This window comes from Cottoperca gobio, chromosome 4 (genome assembly GCF_900634415.1).
Source record: "Cottoperca gobio chromosome 4, fCotGob3.1, whole genome shotgun sequence".
Lineage (NCBI taxonomy): Eukaryota > Metazoa > Chordata > Actinopteri > Perciformes > Bovichtidae > Cottoperca > Cottoperca gobio.
In genome coordinates this window covers 6905383-6916303 of record NC_041358.1, presented here as the reverse complement: position 1 = coordinate 6916303, position 10921 = coordinate 6905383, and the positions used below count along the sequence as shown (strand labels likewise).

General features: G+C 44.6%; 1 protein-coding gene and 1 long non-coding RNA gene across 3 annotated transcripts in view; one reads left to right on the top strand and one right to left on the bottom strand.

Moving 5' to 3' along the window:
- The first annotated feature begins 6902 nt into the window (after positions 1 to 6902).
- On the top strand, positions 6903 to 9476 carry LOC115007576 (interferon-induced protein with tetratricopeptide repeats 1B-like). The gene is made up of 2 exons (XM_029430513.1): positions 6903 to 7017; positions 7902 to 9476. The coding sequence occupies exons 1-2, from the start codon at positions 7010 to 7012 to the stop codon at positions 9238 to 9240; spliced, it is 1347 nt and encodes a 448-aa protein (XP_029286373.1). The 5' UTR covers positions 6903 to 7009; the 3' UTR covers positions 9241 to 9476.
- A 1083-nt stretch (positions 9477 to 10559) lies between these two features.
- The window catches only part of LOC115007585 (uncharacterized), a 1597-nt gene continuing 1235 nt past the window's right edge, over positions 10560 to 10921 (bottom strand). For both annotated transcript variants that reach the window (XR_003832193.1, XR_003832194.1), the window contains exon 3: positions 10560 to 10921. This exon is cut by the window's right edge and continues 90 nt beyond it. This is a non-coding gene — a long non-coding RNA (uncharacterized LOC115007585).

The window sequence follows — 10921 nt, the reverse complement described above, 5'->3', positions numbered from 1 at the left end:
GGCGGCCGTCTTTTCCAGCTGAGGCCGCACCTGCCCGCCACCCAAGTGGTACCTCCCTCCGCCCAACCGCACACTTCTTCGGGTTGGCTGTGAGCCCCGCGCTCCTCAGGGACTCGAGCACTGCCCCCACCTGCTGCATATGCTGCTCCCACGTCTCGCTGTGTATGATCACGTCGTCTAAGTAGGCAGCAGCATACGCCGAGTGAGGACGCAGAACCCGGTCCATGAGCCGCTGAAAGGTGGCGGGGGCCCCAAACAACCCGAACGGAAGAGTCACAAATTGGTATAAGCCATACGGAGTGGAGAATGCCGTTTTTTCCCTGGACTCTGGAGACAGGGGAATCTGCCAGTAACCCTTGGTCAAATCCAGTGTCGTATAAAAGCGAGCCGTGCCCAACCGGTCCAGGAGTTCGTCGACCCGGGGCATTGGGTACGCGTCGAATTTGGACACCTCATTAACCCTGCGATAGTCCACACAGAACCGAATTGACCCGTCGGACTTGTGGACCAGCACAACGGGACAACACCAAGCACTGCTGGACTCTTCTATTACTCCCATCTCCAGCATGGCCTGAAGCTCCGCCTGAACAATTTTCCTCTTGTGTTCAGGCAGCCGATAGGGTCGTGACCGTACCGTCACGCCCGGGGGAGTCTCTATGTGGTGGTGTGCGAGGGTGGTGAGAGACAGAGGCCACCTCTCTCCACTCTTTTAAGAGATTGAGGTGGTAAATTTGCGTACTTACGAACCATATTCATTAGCGTTTTGTTAAACCGCTCCACCAGCCCGTCTGTCTGCAGGTGGTACACACTAGTCCTAATGGAGCGGACGCCGAGTAGCCCGTACAGCTCGCGTAAAGTGCGTGACATAAAGGACGTGCCCTGGTCAGTCAAGATCTCTTTCGGGATCCCAACTCGGGAGATGACCTGGAACAGTGCCTGCGCCACACTCTTTGCCGAGATGTTACGCAGCGGCACTGCTAATCACCGAGAAGTGGGGGTGTGTCAGTGCGACGTTCGGGTGTAGTGGGGAACCATCCACACACACTACTTTCTCGAACGCGTGACGGAGGGTCTCATCTCGAGACTGCTCGAGGGGAAAGTCCTCCACCGGACGTAACGGTGGAAGCTCGTCACAAGCCTCCTCCGGCCCTGCCCTCCCCTCCCCGGCGTTCGCCACCTCCGTCTCCCCACTGAACACCGCACACAACTCACATTTCCCTACCGCCCGTGAACGCACCCCCCCCAGTCTTCCCCGCTATCTTGTCAAACCCCGGCCAATTCGTTCCCAGTATCAGGGGGTGCGTGAGGCGAGTACTAACTCCAGCCTTAACTCTATGCTTTTTTCCCCTTAAATGAAATTACCAGGGTCACCACCGGGTACTCGTGAATATCCCCATGCACACACCTCACCTTCACCCACGACGCCTCCAGCAATGCCCCGGGCCGAACCAAGCGCTGGTGGACCATGGTCTGCGTACATCCCGAGTCCCACAGAGCTTGGTGAATACCCCCCTGTATACATACCGGTACACGGTACATCCCTTCCGGACCGGGGGAGGAGTCTGGCGGTGCCACAATCCGGACCAGCTGCCCCACCTCCATGACTGGACAGTCCCGCCGGGTGTGGCCGAGCTTGCCGCACCGCCAGCCCTGACATTTGAGGAGCCCTCTGCGGTGCCGGGCGACCAGACGCGTAGGCTGGGTCCTGTGGAGGGGAAAACAAAGGAAACTGGTTAGGGAGCGACTGGGGTGCAGCTGTCTCAGGGGTGTAGGCAGGACCCCCGGAGGATGGCGTAGTGCCAGGTCCAGCGGCCCCCACGGCGGGCCGGAACCTCCTCGGGGCTGGAACGGGCCGGAGCTGTGGAGGAGAGATGGCCCGGGCTTCGGCCCCCAGGCTCCGCCGGGGCGGGGAGAGGTGGTCCTCCGCGAGTCTGACGGCGGCTTCAAGGCTGGCCGGACGGTGGCACTGGACCCAGTTCGCCGAGGAGAGGGGGAGTCCGGCGATGAACTGCTCAAGGGCCACCTGCCCGAAGATGTTCTCCACTGAGTTGACTCACGGCTGGAGCCAGCGCCTAGCCGAGTCGAGGAGCTGCTGGGCGAAGGCGAAGGGTCGGCCTGCGTCCTCGAAGGGCAGGCTCCGGAGCCGGCGGCGATGTCCCTCTGGTGTGCTGCCCAACCGGTCCAGGATCGCCCTCCGGAGCTGGTGGTATTCGTATCTGGAGGCCGCAGGCAGGGTATGGGCGGCCCGCTGGGCTTCCCCGGACAGCAGGGGGAGCAGACGTATCCCCCACTCAGCCTGCGGCCACCCGCACGCCTCTGCCGTGCCCGCGAAGATGTCCAGGAAGGCCTCGGGGTCGTCCTCCGCCGTCATCTTCTGCACGGCGACCCGCGGGAGCTGGGCTGGCCCGCCTCCCGACTCAACCTCCGAGGCAGCCGATGACCGGAGCATTCCCTGCAGGATGTCTCGGTCCGCCTTCTGGAACGCCGCCAGGTCTACGAGCGTCTGGCTCTGCTGTTGCTGGAGGGCCGCTGTGCCCTCGTGCATGGCCGCCAGACGCTGGAGGATCAGCCCTAGCGGGCTCTGCGCAGCTACCTCCTCTGTCATGTCCCTGTTCAGGCGCCAGTTGTGGACCCTCTTGTCCACAGTCAGGGATAATTATGACGGAGAGGAGGGGTAGTGTCACACACACACGCTTTATTCTCACAAAGGTACGGGTTATACACAGGCACAGCTGACACAGGTCGCTCTCCTGTCGGTCGGTCGCTCTGCTGCTCTCCGGCTGTCCTGCGTCGTGGCTGTATAAGCGTCTCCGTCGAGTCTCGAACCCAGCCTACTGCAAGAGAACAGAACCAGGCCATCACCGTGCATTTATTATGTGACTGATTACCTGATTCCTGTCTCTCCACAGCAGCCGGCGCCCTAACCACACCCCACTGCCACACTAAGATACAATGGTCGAGTTTGACGCGTAGGGCTAAAGAAAACATTGCCTATCTGAAAGGAGGCACAGAGAATACAAGTAAAGTTACAGCGATGTGCTGAGCGAGTCAGAAATTAATTAAACCAAGTTTTAAACAATAGTAATGTAACATCTGTTGCCTGACTGTCCTGCCAACCTTGACTTTTTAACCACTGTGCACCAGTAGTTATCTTTTTCTTCAAATACTCCCTAACTTTCCCACAGCGGGAAAAAAAACTGTGTTTTCAAATACTCCTGACAACAGCACATTCTGCTGACACTTTATCTATTCTTACTTAACTAGTGTAACTAGTAACTAATGTTATTTTAGCTGTTAACCTTTACTTTCCATGACCTCACCTTCTGCCTTTACACCATTAAATCTCAGTGTCTGTCGTATAGACTAAAATACTCTAATGATTAACAGTATACAAATATCTTCATGTTTCAGGCAGTTGCTAACTAAAATCATTATTCTGCTTCAAACAATATCCCACAATCCTTCAAGTTAATGAGGATGTTTTCATTCCCTCCCTTCTTTCTTCATTCTTTACTTACTTTTGTCTCTTCGGTGTGTCTTGTTATTTTCCTTATAGGGAGTTTAAAGTGTGTATTTTCTTATAGCTTATAGATGTAATATATAGTTATACTGTATTTGTTGCATTTATGAAATTACAGAAAGACCAAAAAAGAAACTGTTGCTATGTTTACCTGTTTCAACAAAGGAAAACACCAAACTTGAAGAGAAGGAACAAATACACTGGCATGTTTAGGCCTACTTTGAAATAAATTAAACACAGAACTATGCAGGCCTATTTGAGTCCTCCCCATATTTGTTGAATAAAATAAAATGAATATAATATAAAAATACACAAAACTATAAAAAATACAATATAAAAATGAAATGAATAAAAAAAGTAGTCCACTTTGAAATAAACAAAACGTATAGCTGCAGCCTAATATCTTAAAAAGAGTAAACATAAAGAAATAGGCCAGTTTCTATTTAATTATGTCCGTTTCAGTGTGTTTTCATCAACATGGAGGTGGTGATGATTTCTTTGGCTTGTAAAAAATTCACAACAGCCTCTCAAATGTCCCACAAAATGTCTTTCAACATTACATTTTCTGTTGTTTGCTCTTTTCTCGCCACATATCAAGCACACTGGTAAGCCAGCATTGTTGACAGGGAAAGCAAATGTATCTGTCCACGCAGAATTTTTTTATCCATGGTTAGCATACTGGGTTAGGCGGGGGTCTGCAACTCAAGATAAACCACCTGCAGGGAAAGGCACCGCGCCCGTAGACGCAGGAGAATGTGACGCATTTTTTAGTTGACGAAATATTAAAACATATATTTTATTTCAGCGTCACTATTTCACCTCGAACTCCAAGATAAGAGGTGTTCCCTTTGAAAGATTGTCCACTGTGCAACAAAAAATACATGTTCCATGTTTTTTTTTGTCAAAGCTACAGGGAGCCACTACAGAGGGGTTAAAGAGCTGCATGTGGCTCCTGAGCCGCAGGTTGCAGACCCCTGTTCTAGGGGGAGCTGAGGGAATAGAAAATGGATGGATGTTTTATTCCTTATGACTGGTCCATTCATTTTTTCTTACTTTGTTTTCTTGCTGTCTATTCAGTGCTTCTTACTCCGTGCCTTCCTTCCCTTCTCCCTTTCTCCACATCAGATGAACAGTGGTTATCCAAACATAGCACACTTCAGAGCATTTTGTATGAACCTTTTGAGAATGTGTTTTAAGAATTGTTCTTTTTATTCTCTATCAGTGCTACTCAGAGTCAAACAACACTGGTTTCCAAACTGGAGGACCTGCAGTTCCACTTCACCTATCTAAAAGATTATTTGTAAAACTGTGAGCAGTAATTTGTATGAAAATCCTTGAATAACACTCGTCATTTAAATAGCATCACTGAGGACATGTTAAAAATATTGTTACCATAATTCAGTTTCACATGATTTATTCAAATAGATTTTGATCAGATATTGTTTTTCTTTAATAAGTTACATGTAGACTATACGTGTAACCATGGTGTTGTCCTTTGCAATGTATTTTAATAACATAATAGACTCTAGAGCCTTTGAAATTTGCTTTGCAGTAAATTTTGTTTTGTGAAAGACAAAACTCTGTAATGCTTAACTTGATGTATGACCTGAATATTATCACCAGACACAGCTGATTGTATATATAGAAAGTTAAGATGTCAAGATTTATCTAAGTTCTATACAATAATAAATATGCATTATGTACACTAAGAAAGGTTCTTTAAGTATTTTTTGTTTTGGTGGTTATTATATACAAGAAATTGAAATACACGACATCATTATGCAGTACTGTACACAGGGTGCTGATGGACATTAATTATACTACAACCTTTAAGTCAACATGGATGGAACAGTGACAATATTTCCAAGGCGATATGTGAACAGGTGACTAATAATCAAACATGCAAGCTTTTGTGTTGAAAAGAAGTGTTTTTAAGTTAAATAGAACCCTGTCAGGTCCGGACCTCCTGGTGGCACGGCACTGCTGCGACCCGGGCTCCTGTCGCGCGCTGGAGCTTTTGTGTTTTTATGTTTTACGTTTCTTTTTTTTATTTTAAACCACACGTTTTAATCTAAAGACTGCGTATGTTGGCACGATGACGATCCTTGCAAAAGAGACTCACTGATGGCTCTCTGCACTGCGGGAGCCTTCCCACCATCTGACCTGCCGGAGGACATACAAACTACAGAGTCTTCTATTATAGTGTTTACTGAGACGTGGCTTCACCGGGATATTTCTGGCTCTTTGTGAGCTGGAGTATTTTTCTTTAATTCACTCAGACAGAAGTGAAACGTCGGGGGGCATCTGTGTTTTTAACACTGATAAGTGGTGCAGACAACAAAGTACGACTCGACTTCACCTTTTTGAACTTGGGGTGTGTTTTTTATTATAGGGAACTTCAATTATTGCAAACTTAAACTGTCACCCGGTTTTCAACATTACTATAAATGCAGGACAGAATTATAGACAAATGTTACGGCAATGTGAACAACGCTTATGTGAGTAGAGCCAAACCCCAGAGCTTCCAAACCCGGACAATAATACGATGCATCTCATATCTGCTTATGTAACTGTTGTCAAACAGAGCAAACCACAAACCAAGACTGTAAACGTTTGCACTAGTGACAGAATAGACAGATGTTTTCTCCCTACTGAGTGGGTTATCAGCAGAGCGTCATAATGCAGGTGTCTCCAGGTAACGCTGTCCCAGCTCTTCATACTTTCACCAGGGTCACCGCCATCGCATATGAAACAGACATGCAACAATTTTTACAAGGGGTCATTTTACGCATCTCACATAGCTTTTATTAATTGTATAATTCACATTAGCATGTTTCATGAAGTAAGTCTATGCACCTCAGTTTTGTTGTTTTGTTTTTTGTCAGGGAGAGAATTCAGCTGAGGGGCACAGTGAACTTTTTGGACATACCTGGACCCCCAAGGCTCCACATTAAGCCGACAGGGACATTCTGCAGACAACTGCTGCTCAAAGTGTACACATATACTGAATATGCTTAAATTATGATATCATATTTTATCAGAAGGTGCACCCAGTAAAGAAATGTGGCATCTTGGGGTTAAATATTTCACTCACCAAATATGAATATATACACACATTTAAAATAATCGTTTTGCTTTTCTTCTAAAGAAGAAAAACGATTATTTTAAATACACTTATGAGAGAATATAATCACAAACTTTAATGAGTCAGGTCTTAGTTCATTTTTCAGAAATGTGGCTTTCGGCTTCTATTCCTGGGAAACGATAGTCAGGTGGGCGTGGACAGAGCAAAAATGTAAACATCTGACATTCACTTCAACTTTGCAGTCAACATTTAAAGCTGCATGCTCAACAACATCTCATAATTTACAGCAAAGCAGGAGTTGGACATCACTGACATTTTTCCAGCGAACCCAAAGCAGCATCAAGAGCTAAATCCAGCTGAACTAAGTAATATTTAGAGAACTGCTGAGTCGAGGAAACAGCTGAATGATGAGGTGAGCAACTGCTTCTGTCTTTCAAGTAATAACAATCATGATGATGTATTTAATATCTTATTATTATTAAGCCCCAGAGATCCAAAACCCTCACTTTTAATAATAATAATAAATTGAAATTATATAGCGTTTTTCGAGACCTCAAAGCCGCTTTACAATAGTAGGGGAAGTGGGGCCAGGGGTTAGGACGAGGGAAGAAAGGGAAAGAGAAAAGGAATAATAATAATAATAATAATAATAATAATAATAATAATAATAATAATAATAATAATAATAATAATAATAATAATAATAATAAGTCACTTGAGTCACTTTTCAGAAAATAATATTTTCTTCTGCTCCGGCTCAGTTTGCTGTTATTTTGCATGTGGTGAAACGCCAAAGTAGCTGCTTGATGTCTTTAGTTTTTTTGGACAAGTCTAGTAGTCTACTCCATTGAGTGTTGACAAGAAACAGGTGTAGACGAAATATGTGTTGTTTTGATGACCTATCATGTACGCAAAGGTGCGTAGTGACACAAGTGACGTTACGCTATCCAGATTTTTGCCGTGCATGCGTACCTGCGTACCAGTTATGTGCACCCCTGAATATATATCTCATCTGGCTTGGGAACACCATGGGATCCCCCAGGAGGAGCTGAAAATGTTACTGGTGAGAGGGAATGAAAAAAGGATGGATGTTTTATTTTCCTTTCCATTCATTTTTCCTTTCTTTGTTTACTTGTTTGCTGTCTACTCAGTGCTTCTTACTCCATTCCTTCCTTCCCTTCTCCTTTTCTCCACATGAGATGAACAGTGGTTATGAAAACATAGCAAACTTCAAAGCATATTACATTAACCTACTGATGATGTGTTTTAATAATTGTTATTTTTATTCTCCATCAGTGCTGCTCAGAGTCAAACAACACTGGTGTCCAAACTGCAGGGCCTGCAGTGCCACTTCACCTGGAATCTGGACACCAGCAGGGCCAAACTTTTACGTTTCAGGGAAAGGTTTGAGGATTTTGGCACCGAGGACGGACACTGCTGGCTGGGTCACATTTACAACCTGCGGGGGTTCATTGAATACAAGCTGGGGTTCACTGAAGAAGCCCAGAGTTTCTTCAACAAGGCTACAGAGGCCTTCTGCCGGATAAGAATTGCAGATGAGGGTCCCTGGTTAGTGGTGAACTATGGGAACCTGGCTTGGCTGCACCACCACCTGGGAGACCCAGCAGAGAGTGAGGCTTACCTGACAAAGGTTGACGCCCTGATGAATGAATATCCATCTCCATCCCAGGACAAGCTCCACCCAGAGATCAGCGCTGAAAAAGCCTGGACTCTCATGAGGTTTAGCACAGATAAAATGCCGCTGGCTCTAGATTACTTCCTGAAGGCCATCGAGATGCAGTCGGACATGGTGGAGTGGAACACCTGCCATATCTTAGGGTTAATGTTTGCTTCAGAGCACAGCAGCACAGCAGTGGGGGCTGACATCTTGGAGAAAATGAGAATCGCCAAAGAAAAGGATCCAGAGAACTTGTACCTCGCAGTTCACTACCTCGACCAATGTGCTAAGAAAGGAGAAAGAATTGAAGATGAAGCACGTGAGCTAGCCAGGGAGGTTTTGAGAAATCCTGTCAGCCGCTACAGTGGTATTAAACCATTACTTATTGTTTACAGAAACTATTTATCTGTTGATGAGGCCATTGATTTGGCAGAGGAGGTTCTGAGAAACCATCCAGATGAGCATTATCTGAAGGGATGTGCTGCACTCTGCTACAGATGGAAGATCGTTGACAATGACAGTCGCCGAACACAAAGCCTGATGGATAGAGCAATCAGTCTCCATGAAGACATGATTTCTCTTTACCCTCATTCCTCACTTAAGAAGAAAATAGACCTTGCACATATATATGCAGAGTCAACTAATGGCCTAGCTAAAGCTGAGCAGATATACCAGGAACTGCTAGAAAGGGATCTTGAACCTGTAGACAAACAGATGCTTTACTACAGCTACGCACAACATTTAAAATTCCATGGACAGGATCGCAACAGGTCACTCAGATATTACATGCAGGTGGCAGAGATACGGCAACAATTCTTCTTTCGTGAGAAAAGCATCAAAGTTCTGGTGAACATTAGAGACAAAGGCAGGGGCAGAATGTGTAGAGAAATAGAGGAGTTTCTGGAAAACCTGCAAGAGCCGGTTACTTATTATTTTGATTACTTACACGTTAATTAAGTTGCACGTTTTTTCTCTCTTGGTCGTGTGGTCCAGAAGGCAGCAACACCCACACTCGGAACATGTAATATACGATCAACTCATTGTTGGTTTTAGTCTATAAATGGCTAACAAACAAAAGAACCTGTATATTTTGAGCTGTCTCCTTTTAAGGCAGGTTTCAACAAGTGTTCATTGAAGACAACACATATCTAAATACCTATACATTAGCACTGAAAAACTGCCAGCTGTAGTACACAAGTGAATAATAAAACTTGGATTTGTAATGCAGCTTAATTTGTTCTATCACCTGAATTACAGCCAAATGCAACTGATTGTTTTCATGTATGTAAGATGTGTCTCAGTTGTACACTCTATAAATACTATGAAATATACATTACTAAGACATTCTGTTGGACGTCAACCAAACTACAACTTTTAAAGCTACTGCCAACATTATATTTGAAAACCTTTGGAGAAGCAAAACATTAGTTAATTCATCGTTTTCCAAAAACTAAAATCACAGTAACACTGAATTTTATGTTTGAGATTTCAGAATAATTCCTTGGAAATAATAATTTGGTACTAATTACAGGGGAAAACAGTAATTTCCTCAAAAGAAATGCTGAAGTTTTTCCCAAGTAAAGATGAATTCATTTATTGATTGATGATTGAAAACTTTATTGGAGCCTTGTTTAATAATATAATTTCCCAAAGACAAAGTATAAATGTTTGCATGTTCAGCCGACCTTTTGGCAATATAGTGTAACATGAAACCCATAGACTGTTGAAAACACAGCTGTAATATTTGTATCATGTCTTATTTTACTTGGCAAAGTTCCTTGTAAATAAAATCCCAGGAGCATCATGTCATGTCATGTCTCGTCGAGTTTGTCGAGTTTTTCATGTTGTAACTTCCTGTTTTGTTGTGTACCTACCTCTTGTTTCTCAATCCAGTTCCCTTTACTTCCTGTCTTGGTGTGGTTTCCCGCCATCTTCAGCCCCGCCCCTGATTGTTTCCACCTGTTCCCCCTCACCTCTTGTATAAATTGTCCTGTCTCCCCTTGTCTTGTGCCAGTTTGTCTTGTCATATCATGTGCAAGTACCAGTTTATCAACAAGTGTGATTTTTCAGAGAAGTTTGTATATCCTCTTAGTGTGCGCTTTGAGTTGATCATCGGATTTATTGAAGTAAAGTATTGTTTTTTACACTTTACATTTGTTTCTGGAGTCGTGCGTTTGAGTCTTCCTTCCCTGTGTCCGAGTCGTAACACATCAATCATGAGTTGCATGTCGTCGTCTTTCCTCTGGATTCAAACAAACTTCCATAAAACACACGACTAAGGAATCAGGGTCTTTATTTCTGACAAATGTCAGGTCAGAGTGTGAAACTCATTCTTAACATACAGAAACACATTTTCTACATTTACACAGATCCAAAAGTTATCAATAATAGCCGTAAGTATCTGAAGACGGGGCGTACTGTAAGATTGCTCTCTCTCAGAGGGTGTGAGAATGAGGCTGAAAGGCTGCAGATGGAGTGAGTGAATATATACTGTCCATACACACTGCTGAGACCGGAGGGCTTTACATTGTAAAATCTTAGACATGTCGGTGGTCCAACATCGAAAATGGAAATGACTTGTAAACTTAAAATTAAAAAAACTCAAATTTCGTACAAGATTTAGAAGCAAGTTCTATGA